Genomic DNA, 22,272 nt, shown 5'->3' with positions numbered 1-22,272 from the left:
TCTGGTCATCACAGGCCTCAGCAGCCTTGAGGTCACGGTAGGCCCACCTTGCTTCCCCACTTAAAAACGGGGCTTATAGTCCAGCCCACTGGGCCGGTGGCCATTGCTGTTTTTCTGCAATCCGTTCAAAAGAGAGTAAATACAGCTCTACATCCTTCCTAGCAGTCATTTTCTGTAAGCACTGGCTAGCAAGGATATGACATGGCTCCTCCCATCATCCTCGCTGCTAGACCATCACTTTTCTCACAATATTCCGCATTTCCAAGCGTAAATACTGGCTGGGGTGTTCCTTGCTGTAGAAGCCTGTAACATGGCCTTAGCATACTCTTCCATCTCTGTTTTTACACCCAGGCCTTTAACAACAATGCCTATATCCACCACTAAATGGGGGGGAGGGTTCTCACTAAAGTTAAAAAACCGTCACGAAACCAAGACTGTCTTTCAGGTCCTCTTCAAACAAAAGACACCAAACTTATCTTTGCCACACCCTTTCAAAGCTGGAGATGAAATATCTAGGTAAGTAATTCCTCACAGCTGGAGCTCATTAAACAGGAAATGAGCAAGCCATTTCCTTTAGGCATCTGGGACATGTAGTTCTCCGCCTCACCTACAGAGAGGAAACGGAGAAAAACTAGAGATTTTTAAAGAGTCCTGGTTGTAAAGGGTAGGGGCTTCTCAATACCCGAAGCCCAGAGAATACTCTCTCTATAATCCTGCCCCACATTCCAACTCAAACTAGATCAAAACGAATTCAAAGGAGTTATGAGGGAAAGAACATTTTTTTCAACCTTTTTCTTCTTTTGCACCAAAATATTCATTTATTATTTATTCCTTTCCCCTAAACATATAAGAATATTATCAAATAAAACAATCAAAACCCCCAGTAAAGTATGTACCTTTCTTGAGTGTCAGTTCACATTGCTAGCTCCCTAGTCAAGTCTGTTTTTCCTTGTGGAAGACTCACTTTCAAAGGTCGCAGGTCCCCAGAGACATTTTGAATTCACTATAAGAGACACTGTAGACATTATTTTTAAAGCAGCACGGTGGCTGTAGCAGGTCCAGATCCTTATGCATCTTTATGTGTGGAGTTTGGATGGTTTTGTATTCTAAATGTATCTCCAGCACCTCCTCTTTTGATGCCTGCCATTTTCTCTGCCAATGAACAAACACATACAGTACCTGCTGTTTATTCATATCTAATCATAAATGACCTATATACCACTCTACTTGTCCTATACTATAGTCATACTGTATATGTGCTGTTTATGCATGTAGATACAGAAGTACAATGCACTCTCCACAGGGAAAGTTATTGGACTGTAGGTTTTTGTGCTTTTACTCTTGTTATGCAGTGTGTATACCCAGTAGTTTCATCATTTGCTTCTCACGTTTTCTCAGTTTGAACCTTTCATTTCCTTCCATCGATGGCTATTTACGATCTGCGAGATTCTGTGCCCCGAGGACTGTTTTGATAAAGGCCTTCCTGAGCTCTGTTAAAATGCAAAAGACACCAACAGTCTGTCTTTGCATCATCCTCCACATCCCTTCACAAGGAATTGTTAAAAAGCTCACATCTCAAATGGTGGTGCAGACCACTCTTTCTAAGGCTACTCCTGAAGCTCCCTGCACAAAGGACTGATCTAAAAATCCCAGTGCAGTGAACATAATGCTTTGCCTAAAATCTGAGCTTGAAGATTGCACCAACACTTTTCCCCTAGCGGTAGTGCTTTGTCCAGCTACTCAGATCTGTTCCCTTGCCTTTTCACTTCTGTTATCGGTGAACGTAAAGACAGTTACGAAGCAGAGGAGGTGATTTAGCTCATTAAGTGGTAGTTAAGTAGCTACAGTAAATGATCCAAGGATCTCTTCCATCATGAGAGAAGTCAGAGTTCGGGGTTCAACAATGTGGCTGCACAGCTATATCCATTCTCCCACAAACCATTCTTTGGGGTATAACCCATTTCTTTGACATTGCTTCTTTGATATGGGCAACCTTACTTTTCATGTGTAATTGATAAAGAATATTTTTTAGAAAGCAATGGGGTGGCATGCTTGCAGCCTTGGAAGTCTGGCTTCTATCCCAGACCTGAGGTGCTGTCTGTGTGGAGTTTGCATGTTCTCCCATGGTTTGTATGGGGTTTTCTCTCCACCTTTCAGAAACATATTGGTAGGTTAATTGGCTTCTGAGAAAACTGGCCCTGGTGTGTCTGAGTTTACCTTGCAATGGACTGGCGTCTAGGGTGGACCCTCCCCTGTGCCTGTTGTTTTCCAGGTTTGGATGAAATCAATGAAGCTGAATAATAATGAAGAAAAGGGGGAAAAAAGATGCAGTCTGTAATGAAAATAATAAGGAGGAATAAAAAAGATATACATGTTTTCTTGCCATCTTTTTTTGTAATCTCGCAATCGCCACCGAGACGATTGTTGCACTGGAGTGGTAATCAGTTTCAAAATGGGCTTAGCTGGCAACACAAACATGAGGTGCAGTCAGACTCACCTCATTCGTTTGGTAATATCTTCCATGTCCAAATCCATTTTTAACATCCATTCCTGGGACTACTGCTGGAGCAGGGAGAAGGTTCGAAACAGTGCAAGCTCTGGAATTTAAAATAATGTTGCCTAAGTCTATGTGACGTAGCATCCCGAAGTTTTAAGCCAAAGATTATGATGAACATGGACGGTCCCCTGGTGCATTCATTGCTCCACAGCCCTGGTATTCTTTTTTTCTGTGTGTTCACAGAATCACTGATCACAGAGTGCGAGATTCACCAAGCAGGTACAACTGTATTGTGGTCTGAGAAATATAGCTCACCATATTTTTGAAGCCGTGGACATTGTTATACCCCTGGGTACCAGATTCACGTGTTGCTGTAGATCCATGCGTGTCCTTTTCTGTGGACGCGTGAATGGCGCTCTTCATTTCAGATTTGAAAAAAGCAGACACCATTTCTAGTACTTTCACTGTCTAAATGAAGAGCAGATACGATAAACCAAACATGTGGGAGTGCAAAGAAACCCACAGACTTAAGGTCATGTCTGTCTCCTGCAAATCTAAAGAATACAGTTATGAATAATTTGGGTGTGAAATACACATAGGGTTTAGTATTTCAGGGTAGACAGAAAATGCAGAATTCTGGTAGCAGCTATCAAAACAACATTACACATCTTTACACCCGTGGAAATCTCAATACACCAAAGGCATACTGTCAACCACCTTTTTTACATTTCAGTTAAAGTATTACATTTTCATTTTTTGGGGGGCCAAGCAACAGATGTTGTCTGTGAACAGTAAAGCCTGTGTAGTCTGAACATATGGAGGCCAAGTCGTGCTCTCCTGGACCAAAACAAAGTGTTATTGTAGCAGCAGCACTTACTTTATCCTACAAATGATTACAGTTGTATTTGTGACGCACCATGCTGTGGGGATATGAAAACAGGAGTGTAGATATGACAGGGTAAAACAAACGCTACAGTAGGTAGCCATAAGGTAAAGAGAAACGTGCTCCCTTACTTACAGTGCCGGAGAACAACATACCCACAAACCAAATAAAAACGACAAAAGCCCAAGCTCCAGTTTGATCTGTTAACTAGACTTCTTCAAGTCCCTTTCTATCAGTGTTACTGACAGCCACAGCTCAAACTTCAGTCACTCTGAGACTTTTCACCTCACTTCCAACACTAAAAAACTGACAGGTTCCTTAGTTCCTCTGTCCCTCAGTCTGTCTTCTCCCTTCCCTCTCGTGAATGCCCTGTATTTCCTGCTTTTAAGTTGTCACTGTTACATTACGTTGTATTACATCTTACATTGTTACATTTTTTTCTCTTTTCTGCCCCTGTTTGATACAATACTGCCAGTTTTCTCAAGTGTAGTACATGCAGTCCAGTAGCACGTGACAACCAATACAGAGCAGATGAACAGATTGATGCGTATTATGAATTGTGAAGATAAAGGCTATTTGGAAACTCCAAATTCTGTTTCTTGGGTAGATGTATGGGATAACTCCACCTCAGTACTTCATTCTCTGCAGTATGAGGTTCTTTTAATACTGTAGTTATCAAATTATGTACAAACAGAATTGTGCTTGTGAGTAATAGTGTGCATCCTTCAAATTCCTCAATAAGAGAAAAAATAAGTTTTCTTTTCACTAATTCATGTTAGTGCAACTTTTAGTTACTGTATACCTAACTACCAAAAGGGTAGGTTTAAATTATCCTCACGGGGGATGAATAAAGTGTTTTGAACTGAACTGAAACAACTTCTGTTGTTTTTAATTTGCTTAAAGTGGCAAAAAACAGTCAAAAAGCAGCAGCTGAGCATTTTGTATTTCTTTAAAAAGTTCATTTTCAAAGTAAACTCTTTATTTACAATAGTTCATTAGACAAAATGTATTCCGAAAAGAAGTAATAAAATAATAGACTGACATCTAAATTTAGTACTGTTACATCCCTACATTTAGTATGTTTATTGTATATATTATACGTCTATAAAACAGATTCCTTGCCTTGCATTGTCTAGATCTGGATTAATACAGCATACACGATAACAGAATATTTGCCGTCACTTATATAGCGCCTTTTCTGGACACTCCACTCAAAGCACTCTACAGGTAATGGGGATCCCCTCCACCACCACCAGTGTGCAGCCCCACCTGGATGATGTAACAGCAGCCAAAGTGCACCAGTACGCTCACCACACACCAGCTCTCAGAGGGGAGGAGAGCAGAGGATGTCCTTGCTTCTCGTGAACAGTTATTAACAGTTTTGGGACACTTTTGACATGAGTAGAAAACATCTGTTTACAGAACATCCACTCACTAGGCGCTGCATTTCTTTAAAGCAATGACTCCGCACAGCTTTGAAAACACCAAGAACATGATTCACTTTCCACTTTTACCAAGTTGAATTCATTCATAGCTCTTCCCTGCTTCAGGAACTGCTAATCTTCTTTGGCAGATGCAACAGTGCACATTTCTTTACTGCAATACAATAAAAAAGATAAGATAAGATCATTTTATTGGCCATATACAATTTCTTGTATTAGGAATGTATCTTTTTTCACATACCCCAGCTTGCTCTCCATGAGACACACAGACAGGGAGAGAAGCTTGGGGTCAGAGCGCAGGGTCTGCCATTGTACGGCGCCCCTGGAGCTGTTGGGGTCGCTCAGGGGCCCAACGGAGTAGGATTCCTCTGCCGGCCGCGGGATACAACCTGGCAACCTTCCAGCCACAGGCGCAGATCCTGAGCCACAGAGCCACCGCACCTCTTCAAAAGAGTGGACTCTTTGAAGATGAGAAGCCAAATGGATTGAATTTTCCAAAACTGGATTATGTAACATTAATGGACGCTTCTGGGATAGCTTTTGACTTTCAAAAAAGAGGTCTTCGGCTGCCTTTGATTACACATTCACAGTTTGTTTTGATCTGTTACGGGATTACATATCTGGCCGCCAACACACCTACTGCGTGGTGTAGGTCTGCGTAGCACACAGTCAGAAACAGAGCAGAAGGGTGTCTGGGATATCTACAATCGCTCACGCTGCTATGAAGAAGCTTGACTTGGTATGATGTATGAGTGGGATGTGTTTACAGCCAGGACTTTAAAGACCTCTGTTCTGGTTTAATCATCTTTTGCACGGAAGAGAATCAGCTCGGGTATTGAGGTCTAGTGGTACAACAAATGCCAATACGCGCATTCCCACAGATTCCACAGGCCGATTGTGCTTGACTGGATGCTAATCTATTTCCAGTCACGCAAAATCAGTCTGGGACAATTCTGATCAAACCCACCCGGTGTATCATACTTGATATTGGAGATGCTGCTAAGTACACTGACGGTTGCCAAAGACACAGCTTACTTGAAATGCAGAGAGTGAAATGAAAGGACTGAATGCTGCCTAAAATGATTAGATGAACAGCGGGAAGGAATAGATCATAACAATTTAATTAACAGATTGCATTGTCGAATTAGCCCATTCGGGTTTTGGAGGAACTGGGCATCACACAGTCATTTCCCCTCCGAATATGTGGAATTAAAAAAAACATTTCTTGCTTATCGTGATTCGGAGACTGGGGTTGTACAGTATGTCCTTTTTTTCCCTGTTTCTTCAAGAACCCTGCAGGCCCTAGTCTCTTATATGTTTGCCATTATTTCCTCCTGCTGCCATTAAAGACTAAATGAACCTACAGTCCTCAAAAACGTTAGAAAAAATCTCTCAGCACTTGCAGCTAGGTCATTCACTGTTTATTTGCGTGTCATTGTATACTCCTTTCTTCCAATTAGCACAGGCACATAGTGTGATTTCATCAATTTAGGCGATTCGTAAATTAAATTTCGTTTCTTCTTCTCCCAGGACCTACTGATCTCAGCATGAAGAGGCAGTTAGCTCCGGGCTCGGGCTCCTCCAGCAGCACCGGTTCGCGGCCCCAGCTCAACTTCACGGAGATCAACGCCGTCCGGCAGCTGATCGCCGGCTACCGGGAGTCCGCCGCCTTTCTCCTGCGCTCAGCGGACGAGCTGGAGAGCCTGATCTTGCAACAGAACTGACCTCCACCGGCTAAATCCGTTTCCCTCTGGCCGGCCACGGGCTGCGCTTTAAGTTTCCGATTGTCAAAGTCGCTCGCTCGACTCGCCGCGGCGACGCCGTTCCGTCCCCGCTGGCCGTTTCGAATCGCTGGGCTCGGTGACGTCATCAGGTACGGTAACTTATCGCTTAGTCGCTTCTGTTTTCGGATTTCCGCCCTGTTAACAAAAGTACCTGCTCGATAAGTGATGCAAGTGATTATTTTTTTTTATTTTTTTTTGTTGTTGTTGTTGTCATGTGTGGGGTTGTGGTTGGGTCGGTGGTGGTGGGGAGTTTTGAACAGAAAATGTGAAATAAGGTCTGATATGCACATGCAATATTATTGAAGGGTGCTACTGACTGTTTTCTTAAGTGTACCTTTTATAAATACAGTGTTTTATTGCGTTAATGTATAGTAGTGAATATGTGGGACCAACTTTGTGAAAAACGGTTGTTTACTTAACCCTCTAGGGGACCATTAATTTCAGATATTGCAGCCATTGTACCGCCGTGTGACTTTTGACCTGTTTTTAAGACTAAAAAAAGGGGGAAAATCACATTAAAGACAAACGAAGCTCTGGAGGAGGCTAAAAGCCTTTCTAATTACACATCGCCGCAAAAGCGTAAAACACTTCTTAAAAAGAATATTAACCATCTGTACAGAAAAGATTCACCAAGCCAGTCCCTCCGTTTCAGAGATTGCCCGGAGTTTCTCACCATTCTTTTTAAAAAAAATGTATATCACGTATTTATGTAAGGGATAGTCTTGCAACACTTATGTACATCACCATTTTGTTCGCATTTACGAATAGCAAGATGACACTTTCAATAGTTTAAAATATCTAGCATTGAAATGCACCAGCCTTCTGTGATGACATTTTTTGGTGCGTCAGTGCCTACGCTGGAGGACTGAGCTGGTAGATTTCATCCTGGGCACTCTAGTCCTAGTGTGTTTGTTACACATTGTTTTCTTTTTAAAAATATTATTCAGCTAAATTAATATTTCCCATGACGCCATTCTTACAGTATCTCTTTGTATCCCAGAGCATACTGTAACTACAGTACTTTGTCATCTACCTTTAAATTCTGGATAAGCCTTTATTGCGAATATCTCCATAGTTCCAGTGTTTAAGGCGCGATGGTCCATCTTTAAAGTTGACACACCGTTCCTTCAGTTCTGTCTGACTGCCAAAATATAGGCTCCGCCAGAGCTTTGACTCAGCAGAATCCAGTAGTGTAAAACAATCATTAACAGCCACAACGGAAAAAAAAAAACGTTCCCACTGGGTTTTGACTGAAGTGTTGTCTTGAGCCATTTCTATAAAATGAATCCAATTTCGAGAAAATGTACTACTTTGGAATTGACCTATAACAAAATAAATGTCATTACATCATTTCTTCCTGGAACCTTTTGAAGAGAAGGCACAGTTCTTTTCCAGAACGTGTGGGTGTTCTTTCTGTGAGGTGAATCTCGATGTATTTAATTACAAGTTCAAGAATAAAGCAGAAACACAAAAAAGGCAGCGTTGGAATTTGTGAAGTTTACTATATATCAAAAGAGAAATATCAGGATTATAGGATTCAAGTTTAATTTAGTTCAAGTTCACCCCACCCCTCCAGTCAGTGTATTTTGTACTGATAAGTATATTATTGGAGATCTTTTATTTCCAGATAGAGAAATAGACAGACATGTACTGTAAATGGAATTGAATAGGTGAAGGTCTCGGAACATCCCAGTGAAAAGAATGTGTGTCAAGCCATTGAGAAGCGGGAAAGGGGGTAAAACTTGCTCTCCAGTAGAACATATTGCAGTAAATACTGTATGGCCAACAGATGCGATATCATGGTTCTGCTCTTAATGTTGTGCAGATAGTCTTAATGACGAAAAATGCAAATTCTTGTACTGAAGGTAAGTGTACTGTGTGAAACAGCCCCTCAGCATCTGCACCAAGACTATTATTTTTCCTTAGAAATCAGTGCGGTAGTAAGGCACTATCCAGAGGTACACACACCTGTGAAGGTTTTGTGTAAGACATATCAAAGTGAAGCCATGGTTTTTGTCAGTTTTTCTTTTCCTGACAGGCATAGTACACGAGCTTGCTCTGTGATTGCTGCAGCTTGGTTTTTTTTTTTATATTTTTTTTCCTCTTTTTGGCATTTTTTTTTCCTGTTTATTTTCCTGTGGGATGTATTATATTGAATGTTGCAAGGTTGCATTTGACAATCTGAAATCTTTGCACTCTTCTGTACATTTTTCAATTACAAACTGCAATTGAACCGAGGCTGTTTAATGCTTCTTAAGTAATTTATATATAGTTTCCATGCTAAATTCGGTACAAACCTGTTGCAACTGGATGCAGTTCTCACAGTTTTTGTAGATGTACTTTATGGGCTGTAACATATTTTTATACTGTTGGGTATATAAATATTATTGATGTTTGGTTTGAGTTCAGTAGAAAGATTTATTATATGTTGTGAAAGTATTTTTGTTCAGCTTTTTGTGATGGAAAATTGACCTTTAAAAAACTAATTTTTACAGTGATGTTGCTTAACAGATTGTTTCTACGTGCGTATTGAAATTTGCCTTATTACATGTTGAATCCAGTTTAATTTTTTTGTAAAAACAAAACCTGTTATGATGGCAATTGATATAAATATAAATATTGTTGTTTCTGTTTAATGATATCTGACTATGATTGTGACAAAGTAATGTGCACTTTCTATTGTATTTGTGGACACCTTCATGCATTTTCTAGTGTTTCTTACATTTGTTGTTTAAAGTAAACTAAATGAGAAACTTTGTGATACTGTTGGTGAAAATGTGAAAAGTAAAATGAGATACATGTTGTTGAATTTTCAATAAATATTTTAAAAACCCTGGTTCTTGAATGCATGTTTTGCAGGAAGCTGACTAAAATGAAAAGATTAACAGAAAGCATTTTTCAATTCGACAGTAGATTCTGCGACTCTTAGATTTCCCTTAGCTGATAAGTTGCTTCACTTAGTGTGGTTACAATGTATTATTTTGAATTAAAAGTCCTGAGCGCTGGCAAGCGGTGTCTTTTTTTAGTAAAAACGTAGAGATGCCGCTCTCCCAGTTAAGTTGTTTACAAATGATGGTTTTACAGATTCTAGGAAGAGGTCAAGCCCGGCTCTCACCCACTTCCACTCTCCTGCGCATACTGTAAATACCTCAACAACAAAACCCCCACTTGGACAGCTTCTCTCACACCCCTCTCTCTACCCTTGGCGTTGCTCCCTGGCTCATTCCTCCTGAAACAAAGGGGTGGGACAGCTTCATTCCTAGGGCCAGGTGAGTTAAGGCAATTAAACAACTAATCCTAATTTAAACTCTACTGTACTCTGCATTAATTAGGATTAGGGCCAAACAAATGTATACTTACTGTATGCACGAGATTCTCTTTGGTAAGTACACACACTTCAGAGTTTGGGAGAACAGACAGTTCTAAGTGTGTTCATGGGGAGGTGATAAAAGTAACTTGCTGGTGCCCTAAATAGAGTGAAGAATAACATTCTGGAGCAGATGTCTGTCTTAACTCTTTATTCTGAGGAGGTGGAGATTCACAACAAAGGGCTTGACTCTCACTGCAGTTATAAATTCCGAGCTCTTCCTGTAATGACTCAGCTTGCCAGGAATTCAATTGCAGGAGCTCAGTATTTTCCGACTGCTGGCCGAGTCTGCTGCAAAGAAGTGAGAAATGGCTGACCGGGAGACTACAGACTGGATCAGGAGACAGGGCAGGAAGAACATCCAGATTCCTGCAAGCTTTTGCTCTTTGGGTCTTGCGTTTCAAGTCGCAGGGACTGGGGTTTCTGGTTATTCTGGTTTGCCAGTAGCGCGTCTTAAAGTTAGGGCTGAGCACAGCAGGAGCTCAGTAACTCAATGTCAGAGCACCTTCCTTGTGGCGTTTCTGGAATGAAATAGGGGATTTGAATTGATTCATTCCTGAGATGACTGGGTGCTGGCTTGGCAGGGGGAAGGTGGAACTGAAAGGGGGCCTGAGCGTGTTTGAATCGGAGCCCCAGGAGACGGGCGCTCACTCGCGGGAAAGCTGGAGTCTGCCTGGGCTGCGAGCTGCTCAGACTCTCGGATCACAGACTACCCGGTTAGGTGGACATGAGTTATGAGCATCGAAGTCATGAGACTAATGATCACTTTCGATTTCAATACATTTAAGACCGATTTCCTTAAATCACACCCTTCAAAACGTTCTCTTGTTGCCTAACTAATTGTTTTGAATTGGGTATGTACTCAATGGCCTAAAATTAACTTGTGAAGCTAATCTATGTCTTATCTATATATGGAGTTGCACAAGAATCCTTATAGATGTACAAGAATGTCTCTGTGTAAATGAGGCTCTAGTTCTGTGTAAACAATGTCATTATTTAAATTGCTGAGATAATGGATGCAGTCACTGAAAGTAATTGCATAATTACTTCATCCATGAACTGACAACTTCATTATTAGAAATTTATGACATTCAGGGATATAATGACATTTACTTTATCTCCACTTATCAATGACAATTATGCGTGTTAAAAGAATACACAGAAACGGTGAAGTATTCTCTTAGATACTTGAATCTGTATGGATGCTCAAACAGAGATTGTGACCTCAGTCTTATAATTCCAGAACTGAATTTGTATGTCTGCTGTTCAGTCACAGACAAGGATTGACTATTTTACAGCAACGATTGTAAAAAAGATGTTGGATTTTTTTAGAAAATTAAATTCTAAGCACTTGAATTCCAGGGTTTAAGAATAAAGGATTTAGATCATTTTCATTTCCTGTTTAATAATGTAAAATTAAGTTCCATCTTTAAAAATATGTAAATACATCAAAGCAAGCCTACATGTATATTGCTTGTATATGCCACCCCCTTTTTATGTGTTTCAGATTCCTGTATCTGCTTTCCTTTTATTAAGAGAAAAGAAAATTCCTACAGCAAATCATAAACAAAAAGATCAGTGATAGAGTGTTTTAATTCTGTTTGTTTATGAGACATTTGGCAAAAGGTTCCTTTTCTTCATTTCCGAAAAAACAAATGATGATGTAGTTTCTCTTTATACATTAATTTAGCTGATGCATTGGTTTGGTATATTGCTAATTCATACCTAGGAATGTCTGTCCAGAGACAGACTTTTATAAATATGCACTAAAGTACTTGTCACGATTGTAGTCCCTCCTCCTTAAGGGCGCTCCGGCTCTTCCTTGTTTGCCTTATTCCCCGCACCTGTCCCCTGTTCCCAGTCCACCTTAAAAGCCAGGCTCTGACGTTTATCCGGGCTCTGCATCTGATCTCCGTATCGTGCGAGTCCGGGACCTGGAAGCGCCTGGTCCCGTTAAGGTTTTAATCCCGTTCACGTTCCCATTCCACCGGTTCCAACCCGGTTCTAGTTTTTATCTTGTCTGTTTTTGGATGGACCTCCCGGTTTTGGACTTCTGCTTTCGTTTTGGATTCCCCCTTTGGATTTCTACTGGATTGTTTGCCCCGGACTCACCCCCCCCCCCCCCCCGAACACCAGCGCACCAAGGACACGCCCCTCTGTTTTGATCCCCGTTTCCTGCATGGCTTTTCCCCCCAGCGTTTCTTCACTATTTCGGATTGTGTCGTCCGCGTAGGGTCCAGAAAGAACTGTTCCGTTACAGTACTAATAAAATACTGTACTAATTAATAGTACTTTAAAAATAATGGTCAGTAAAGAGTAGAGAGTCAATTAGTTTACTCCCATTTCTACATGTACATTGGAATTTTTATTTGTGCTAGAATATATTTCTCAATACAAATAAAAATTTATAGAGACTAATTTAATTAGAAATGAATTAAATGCCAGGACATGGAGTTGGTGTCTTCATGAAACCAGCTCATGAAGTTGGTCTGAGACCAAAGACTGAGGGTTAAGAAACAACGGGGAAATCATCAGCCAGTATAAAGGACATAGAAAACAATACTTGAAGAATAAATAAATGCTATGTTTATAGATTTACAAAATATATAATGTTACAAATAGGGAGATACAACAGAGAATACCAAAATAGACTGAGTAAATTCAATTAGATAATTAAATAATCATATTGTAACCCTCAAGTTGTAAAGAGTTTGCCAATCATACACAAGTGGTTGGAGGTTTTTGTTCTTTATTACAGCTTTGGTGAAAAGAGTAATAAATCAGGCATACTGGGTTAAACACATTTTTATTAATAATAATGCCACACAGAACATAAACATACAATATACATGTTACAAACAAGATGTCTAAAAGGGCTATATTCCGACCAACCAGAAAAAACCCAGATTGCCACCAAGTTTTTTTGAATCCTTTATAACACCCAACAGGCCCAAAAGCAAACAAAAATTTGTCTCGTGCACAAAAACAGAATACAACAGGCTGTTAAATCCTCCCTCTAAACCAGGATGCTACAAAATGAATGGGAACCCATCTCCCTGTTCTAAAAATGCTTCCGCTAAGCAGGAGAGGCTGTTTTTAACCTAGGGATCCTCCATATCAAAAATCTGAGTTTCCTAAACAAAACAGAATGGCAAGTCCTCTTAGCAAGGTTCTAAAACTTAACTCGAATCTGGTCTTAAAGGCTGATCAAAACAAGGACTTCCTGTCTGGCACTGTGTCCTCTCCTCTTCCCTTGTGTCTTGCTGTCTTTCCTCTCTGTGCTCCTCCTTTTTCCTGTCCTCCTATCTTTTCATCCTCTGTCCTTCAATTATTGATGATTCCTAATCATTTACCCAGAACTTCGTTAACCAAGATAATCCAGACGATTCCTTTGACCAGTGTGTCTCAGGCCCAGGTAAACACTTCATTTCCTTTCTTGCTTTGAAGCTCCTGAGAGCTACAAATGTGGACACTAGCCAGATGTTTGATTATTGTCCATAGATTTTTGAGACACTTCAATAGTCACTTCGAATAACAGTAATGATATGATTTCGATTTGCTAGATTAATTTGAATAGGTAACAGTATGGATGGATACCAAATGGATAAAACATGCTCAGAGCTCTAGAAAGCTTTTAATGAAAATCTGCTTATTAAGTTAAACAACTTAATTAAAATCTCTAGGAATCTTAAACAATAGATATACCTGGACCGAGAAGAGGTGAAACCAACAGAATAAGATAAGATCACTTTAGTGGCCATATACAATTTCTTGTATTAGGAATGTGTCTTTTCGCATACCCCAGCTTGCTCTCCGTGAGACACACAGACAGGGAGAGAAGCTTGGGGTCAGAGCGCAGGGTCAGCCATTTATACGGTGCCCCTGGACCAGTTGGGGTTAAGGACCTTGCTCAGGGGCCCAACAGAGAAGGATTCCTCTGCTGGCCACGGGATACGAACCGGCAACCTTCCAGCCACAGGCGCTGATCCTTAACCACAGAGAAGGTGAAATAGGGAGCTGAGTCAGCATGCGCAGGCTGTAGAGAAACAGGTGAAGGTTTATTCCACGCTGAAAGGAAGAGAAAAGAAACACAACATTTCGGCCATGGAGCCTTCTTCAGTTGTGTGAAGAAAAAACATTCTGAGGCCAGTACTGTATATAGAAAAAAACATTTTGGATTTGTTAGAGATCATGCACAAAGAAAAAAATAACCATACCTGACTGACCTGATGAAGTAATTTGATCAGAGAATTCAAAACTTCCAGGAGTAACAGAAGGAAATATAAACATGCTGTAAAGAATTGAAAGACTACGTTTAAAACTGACAGTGAATGACACCAAAAAGTCCAGACGTTTAGGGGAGCAAATCTTCCAATAATAATGGAAAATTCTACATACTGGTGTTGTCCTAGCCAAGGAAAATCACAAGCAGATTCTCTAACACCTCGTGAATCTCTGGAAAAAGATAAATAAGCGGAGGCTTCACTCTTCAGTGTGGGAATGATCTGAAACACTCTGCCATAATACTAGAAAATTACAGTATTCGACTAACATTGAACAAGCTAGAAAACTGAAATCGATTCAGCACTCATGCAAATCATTCCTTTTCCCTTCAGTTCCTTCTACAGAATTCCTTTGGCTGTGAAACGTAATTTGAGAACCAGCTCAGTTTACTCACCTCATGCTCCTGTGTATCGTCTACAGGACAGAATAGACATGGGTATGGAAGTGTAGGGGTCTTCTGCCATTGTTAAAAAGGCTAACAAAATGGGGTTTTTAATGAAAGTTCGGGAGGAATGAAGGCAGCCGAGCTCATTCGACACAGCCGCTGCAATTCCCGCTAATTCTGACGTAAAGCAACTGGTCTCCATATATATCAAACGTCACCCTCTCCTCTTCCTCGTTCGTTTTCTGCATCCCTCCTCCACCCCCTCTCCACCTTTGCAGCTGCCCCATTGGTCTCATGGGGGTCCTATCCTCCCCGTCCAACTGCCGGGAGGTTGGCCCTCAGCCAAGCGGGTTACGCCAAATGTCCACATCCCAATAAACGATTCTAACTTCTCCCAAGCTTTCGGCTGCTGTCATTCCTCGTGAAATGGTGTAGTTTTTGTAACAGCTCAAAACTATTCCTCTTTGCAAAGTCATTAAACACCTGCAAGAAGATAGCCAAACAGACCCTCAGATATCGAATATAAGAAGAAGATTAACAGGTTATAAGTATTATGTGCTGGTTTTTCCACTTTTTTGTAAGCTAATTGGACAGCTACAGGATATAAGCAACAGATGGTAAGAAGTTATGCTACTAGGATTGCATGACAGAATGCAATGCATTGCGGATTCTGGAATCAACAAGGAAGGATATTTTCTAGAGACAAGCTCGCATTCCCTTCTGAGATGATTACTAATGTTTTTGTATGAGTCACCAGTTTATGGTTATTCTTCCATAGGTGATGAGACTGAGTATGAAAAACTGCAACTGCTAGTGTACTGAATCCAGATCAGGCCCTGCTGTTCCCCTAAAGGCATGTCCAGCCCAAGCCATCACATGATGTGGAAACACAAGTACCCCAGGGAGACAGGCAGCAGTAATGACCCAGGAAACAGACCTTGAGTGCAGAACAGTTCAAGTGCTCTTGCCACTCTGCTGTGTGTGGAAAAAGAAGCAGTGGTGCACATTTACATCAGTTAGAATGTTAAGCTCCACAATGAAACAAAAGGCTAAAAATGAGGATGAGTTAATATTTGAAAAGTCTGTCTCGTTTGTTAGCTTCTTAATATAATCGTAATTCAACAGAAGAGTCTAAACTACCAAAAATGTAATTTCACATTTCAAATGAAATGTAATAATACTGGACGTCCTGTTAATGATTGTACATTATATGTCCTATATAAACTAGTAGACTGAACTACTGAAAAGGGAGGTCTAAGGTCAAAAGGCAATTCCATAAGTAATGTAAAATGCTGTGAATGTTTCCACCTCTTCGCCTGTTACAAATCTTCACCTGTTACCTGTGTGGTCATTGCAACCATCTCCAAGTCACAACTGAAGCATAACTGCCTCAAGTTTTTGGAATTTTGCAGATACATAAAAACATTTCAGCAGCTTCATCCACCAAAATAAGAGTTCCAAATTAAATATGTTATTATTACATCAAACACACACTGAAAAAATGCAGAAACATACAGTACTGTACCAGACCAGCAGTATCCCAGCACAAGAGCAGACTTCCACTCTTCCTTGTCTTTGGAAAATACACAGTGATAGTCCATCACTTCTTATGTAGGAAAAAGACTGAAGAACTAGGAATGGAAGTTTTCCCACTTTGGAAAATTCAGTCAGTAGGAAAATCAGGTGCATTAAAAGCCGCTGGAATAAATGCATTTAGAGTAACACTACATCCTAGCAGATTCCTCTTGAAAATATCCTCAGGTTGGTGTAACATTTTTGTTGTTGGTGACATTTTCTCTTCTTCCTAAAAGTCTGCAATCACAATTTAACTCGGGTGCTGTCTGGAAGGCAAGCAAGCCTAATGTTACCTCTCCTCTGTTTGCCTCTGAGACCTGAAACCTGTCACTGGTGTTTGTGTTCAACTAGCATCAGGGTAACAGCGTCTTTGCCTCCTCCATCTGCCCTGCTGTCCCCGCGAGACTCTCCTGGGGAGCTCAAGCTTGCTTCACTGGCTCTACGGGTGAAAGGCCAAAAGGCAGCTTTTTGCGTGGTGCACAGAAGGGAGACCGTTGGTCTTGGTTATTCCTGGGTTTATTGCTTCCTTTTTCCAAAGTTCTCAGCAGTTCGAGCCTTCACCTGGCCGCTACGTGAGGAGCCCGTGGCAAACGAAAATCAATCATGATCAGAGCAGGTCTATGACGTTAGAGGGCTTGTACGCCAATTAAAATTGAGGTTCCTAGGAGCTGTTTCTACAGGATTTTATGTCATGGAAAACAAAACTGATTTTTAAGATTACAATGACAAAAGGATGTTGTCAGTAAGTACTGTATTTTAGAAAGTCATTCTTTTAGCCTTCTTGGCACACAGGGGTCCAGGTTCTTAGTTAGACATAAAATACTGCATGCTATTTCAAGATAGATTGGACTTTTTTAAGCATTTCATATTGATAATATCAAACTGTAATGTTTGATACGTTAGGAACTGGATTCCTAATGAGCCCCGAAATGTGATGTCGAACCAAGCCTAAGTGTATCTACAAGGTCAAATAGCTCCAGGCACAAAGCAGTTACAAGAAGGCAGCTATCGCATTATTAGAATGTTTCCCTATTTCACCAGACTCACTCCCCACAAAGCAGCTCACCCAAGAAAAAGGTTATTGGTTTGTCTTGCCTCTTTACTGTATCACATTAAAATGTATCCTGGACTTCCAATTGCATGTAACATCAGAAGCAGAAGCCTGGCTCAGAGCTTTCTGAACTCGCGACCTAGGAAGGCGCTGTTTTCAGTGCATGTGAACCAGGTGGGTATTGCCAAGTCTCTGTTTTTGCAAACTCAGATCAAGCAGTTTTCTACAGTACATAGATTATTTGCAATGCAGTAAGGCAAATCAACCACAGACAAATTTCCCTCCTGACTTGGGGAGTAGGTATATCAGTTTCAGAGTCTCCTGAGACTGGCAGCTAAGATTATTAATGCAGCCTTGCTGGGTCTCGGAATGACAAGTTCTGAAAGCCAGCAGTAACCCATGCAGTGTGATATACTGTATCTTAGACAGGAGACATTAAGACATAGTATACAGTATGTATGGAATAGTCTCAAGGCTATGTAAACAGTATTACCTGTTTTTTATTTAAAAGTAAGCAAAATTGCACATTTACACTGCAACACTTTAAAAGTATTGCAACAGCAAATTCAAAACATATTTTTGTTGTTCATGCAATCAGTTTGTACTGGTGATTATGTGATTAATATTAATTAAACAATTATGATTTATATTTATGTATGTATACTTTGATTAAAACAATAAAATTATGGTCCTCGAACCATAATTTCAAGTGGCCATAGGTACTCTACAGTATAAGGACACATTGACCTTAAATTTCAGAGTGTAAAAGGACTTCGTCTCATATCCCTTTGAGGTACAGTAGTAACTGCATTAAGTCAGAAAATCACAGAAAACAGTCATATACAGTAACTTACTCATGTATAAATAGAAAGATGAAGTTTCTATTTATACACATTATTTATTCACAATCTCAGTGAAAACAATTTACTGTGTACCATTACTAGTAGTTCTCTGAACATAATAATCACAATATTTTATATGAAAACATCTTCAATTATGTATTCAGTTTCTTTCTAAAATGTACGTATTAAATGAAATTAAAATAGCAAATAGAATATATTTACTTTACAGTACATTGTGTAACGTCATCTATACTGTAAATTATATGTTATAATAAGGTTCACCCAATAAAATGTTTATTCATTACAGCCCTTTGTTTTAATATTCTGACCTGTTTATAACTAAAATCTAGACTTTAAGTTAATAAACTGAGACAAATTACCTTTAATAATTATAATGTATATACTTACATGAGATATTACAATAAAACTGCCAGCTTTCCTGTAAATTTACAAAGACTTGTAGTTTGTAAGGTGGTGCAGTGGCTAGCATTGCTGTTATCCAACACTGGGGCCCAGGGTTCAAGTCCTGACCTGGGGTGCGATCTGTGGGGAGTCTGGATGTTCTCTCCATGTTTTCATGGGTTTCCTTCATGAAAGGAAGCTCCAGTTTTATCCTACAGACCTAAGACATACTAGAAGGTTAATTGGCTTTCGTGAAAATTGGCCCCGCTGTGCATGTATGTGTTTGTGTCTCTGTCACAGACTGGCGTCCCATCCAGGGTGTATCTGGCCTTGTGCCTGTTGCTTGCTAGGATAGACTCTGGCTTCGCATTGACCCTGTATTTTGATAAAGCAGTTAGAAAGTGGGTGTGGGTATTTATTTTGGTAGTGAGCATCACAGAAGGTAAAGCACAGAAACTAATCAATTGTAAACTTCAGAATTCTTTGTGGTGCTCTCATCATGACTTACATCGTCAATAAAGACCAGTGGGCCATGCATGCCACTATGCTTCACAGAAGCGGTGTCGACCTTTGGCATCTGTAATCTTTTCTTTCTCTGTACCTTATCTTTCTATTACTTTGGGAAAGGTTTATCTTGCCCTTGTCTGTTCATAAATCTTTGTTCCAAATCCCTTCTTGTTCGTCTTTGTACTTCTGAGCAAATTCTGACCTACAGTACAGTTGCTTTTCTGCTCTTCATGCTGATGAGAGGTTTACATCTTGTGGTGCTGTATAACCTTTGTACTTCTGCTGCCTCAGTCTTCTTATGCATTATTAGTTCAGGTGGGTAGCTGCATCAGCATGCATAGGCTGCAAAGGAACAAGTAATAGGTTTATTCCATGCTGTAAAAAAGAAGAAAGAAAACACAACGTTTCGGCCGTGGAGCCTTCTTCGGGTGTTTGTGATTTTAGAAGAAGGCTCCTGAACAAAAAGAGACACCTAGACAGTCCTAGAACAGACCCCAGTGGTACTCCACTAATTTCTTCAATGACACACATTAGCTAGTGGTCCTAGAACAGACCCCAGTAGTACTCCACTAATTACTTCATTGATACACATTAGCTAGAGGAGTGGTAGTAGTACAGACCGCAGTGGTACTCTATGAATTACATCAGGGATATAAAATTAAGAAGAGCAGTGGTCCTAGTACAAGCCTCAGTGGTACTCTACTCATTACATAAGGGATATACAATAGGTCGACCAGTACAGATCCCTTTGGTACCCCACTAACTTTACTACTCCTATTGGAGCTCTCACACCTTATCTGTACTGTTTTGTATCAGGCAATTTCCAGTCTAAACACAAGCATTTCCCGGAATGCCTGCTGCCTGTAGTTTGTTCTAGAATATCCAAGAAGCCGAAGGAGGTGGTTGTGGTAGGAGCTGAGCGATAGTGGAAACTGCCGCAAGATCTGGCAAAGGGCGCCCAGAAGGAGAGATATTTCCGTGTAAGAGAGAGGAAGTGGGACAGATACAATTTGGACTTTGCCCCCAAACATCTGTTTAACAGCTCTTGTTGGATGGTACTGCCATTATTAACTGAGGATAAATTATTTAACTGCAGTTTACCGGTTGCTGCATCTTTCTAATGAGGTTACTAATGACTTGTATTTTGATGAACTACCAATTATACAGTATATAGTGTAATATTTTTAAATATGGGCAGCTTAAATATTAAATACCTTTTTATTTTGACACACAGTTAAAACAAATAGAAAAAGGAAAAGTCCCTGAAAAATAATATTGGTGTGTTACCATGCTTATATCCCAAAGTTTGTTGTCTGTAGTTTCCCTCTTTTTTGTGGTAAGCATTTCTAATACTCTACTCTACTTCTCACTGAAAATAGGTCTTACACTATGTGATCCCCGCCGACAGAGGAGTTTTGACTTCACTAAACCTTTGGTAGCTAATGACATCACCCTGAATCAGGAGCACTTGAAGAGGAAGATATTTGGCAGTGTTCTCCGAAGTGGTCCTGAGGCTAAAACAGCACAGTTTCCAGCTTTACAGGAGAATCATTCACTGATGCTCAAATTACAGTGCCAACCGGGAATGACTCACATCTCAGGCAACAAATGTAGTAAATTCCCTTGAGACTTTTGTTACAGAGACCTAGTAAAATGTGCCAGATTGAGATAAACTCTGCTTGTGCATCAGGACACGTCCCAATTCATTCTTTATCATCTTGTCCAGCTTGTCCAACCCCAAACCTGCAATCTGTCTTGGTTGCCTCCAAAAGAAACTGTTCAAACCCTAAAAATAAGGTGACTCTTCAAACCTCAAACACATGGCTTACATCACCCACAGCTCTGTTAGTACAAATACACATGTTGTCTGTACAATGTCAATGGCAATATCTAGGCAATGAGTCATGTTAAAATTTTTGTTTTACATTGGATGTGAATGTTGCAAAGTACCTACTGCAGATTTTATTAAATGTACAGTATTTGAATAACTTCTGAGAATGGCTGGCTCAGAAGATCCCAGTTGTGTACTCAGCACAAAACAGGGGGCTTTCCTTACGGTAACAGCAAAGGTAGAATTTAAATGCTGCACTAGCAATATCCTCCTGTACTCCCATCATCACATACACACTGACAGAGATGGGAATAGAAGCAAAGACACAGGAAACAACACCGAAAGTCCTTTTAATGTCTTCAGGGCTCCTTATTGATTATAAATAAAGGCTATGCAATTTGTAGTATTTTTTTTTCAGGGGAAATAAAATGTGTAGAAGCGGGCTGTGGGAAAACAAAATCATACCTATATTTAAATAGCTAGCTGACTTTATTATTATTATTTGTTGTTGTTTATCATCAGCATGCAAATAATGAAAAAAAACAACAATTAATTTGTGAGACAACTCATGACCTGCTGGATTAATAAGAAAACTTTTATAAAAAGGGGCTGTTCATGATTAATTCATGTTGTGAGCAAGGGCAACGAAACAAATAAATTTTGGATGAGGATTATGTCATTAGTCCACGCTTACTTTGTATGCAGTGAGGAGGATCTGTGCCATTTGACACTCCATGTGTATTTCCATTAGAATAACATTACACAGCACTACGCACATGCATCCTGTATGCAGGGATGATTCAAAGGGAAATCCAGAGCAAACATCACAATTTGCAAAATAACATATCAAGTCATCACACACCGTGAAAGCATTCTCTATAAAGACACAACCCTTCACCTTGGTAGCAGTAGTAGTACTGTAATGCAACGGGGGCTCAGGTGGGCGCCCTTGCCGCATCTGGTCGGCCCCATCCCGACTGGAGGCTCGAACCCGGGACTTCCGCGTCTCTCTGCAGCGACCCAGCCCCGTGAGCTAAAGAGAGATCTCTCCACAGCCCAGTAGCTGTAGTCCTGCTATCACAGGGAAGGGCGGTGACATCACCTGCTCTGGTACGCCGGCTTTTACACAATGCCTGTCGGCCGTAAGCATTACAGTACAATATTTTGCTATCAAAGATGGCGAATCTCAGTTTCAATTTGTGAAGTTTAAATATTGACGCAGCTGACTTATTGTACCTGTGATTTCTTTTGTTTCCATGCAGACCTTCTAGTGTGTCCACTGACTAGCCAGAACATACAGGTATCAGAACGACATTACATGAGAACATAAGAAAGTTTAGCACAAGTGCTCCGACATACTCTACATCTGTCAATGGTGGATTCTCAGGTTGACTGCCTGAAGATGACTGATTTTTGAGATTC

The 22,272-nt window shown here is 40.4% G+C and overlaps 1 protein-coding gene across 5 annotated transcripts in view; it reads left to right on the top strand.

Moving 5' to 3' along the window:
- Window positions 1-9,442, top strand: part of LOC102696061 (nucleolar protein 4) — a 116,372-nt gene extending 106,930 nt beyond the window's left edge. For all 5 annotated transcript variants that reach the window (XM_006633939.3, XM_006633938.3, XM_015353531.2 and 2 more), the window contains one exon: window positions 6,353-9,442. In XM_006633939.3, the coding sequence (XP_006634002.2) occupies window positions 6,353-6,546 (194 nt within the window). In that variant the 3' untranslated portion in view covers window positions 6,547-9,442. The remainder of the gene's footprint in view (window positions 1-6,352) is intronic.
- Window positions 9,443-22,272: the final 12,830 nt, after the last annotated feature.

Source organism: Lepisosteus oculatus, chromosome 6 (assembly GCF_040954835.1).
Source record: "Lepisosteus oculatus isolate fLepOcu1 chromosome 6, fLepOcu1.hap2, whole genome shotgun sequence".
NCBI lineage: Eukaryota > Metazoa > Chordata > Actinopteri > Semionotiformes > Lepisosteidae > Lepisosteus > Lepisosteus oculatus.
The sequence above is the reverse complement of the archived record's forward strand: the minus strand, read 5'-3'. Positions and strand labels throughout refer to the sequence as shown.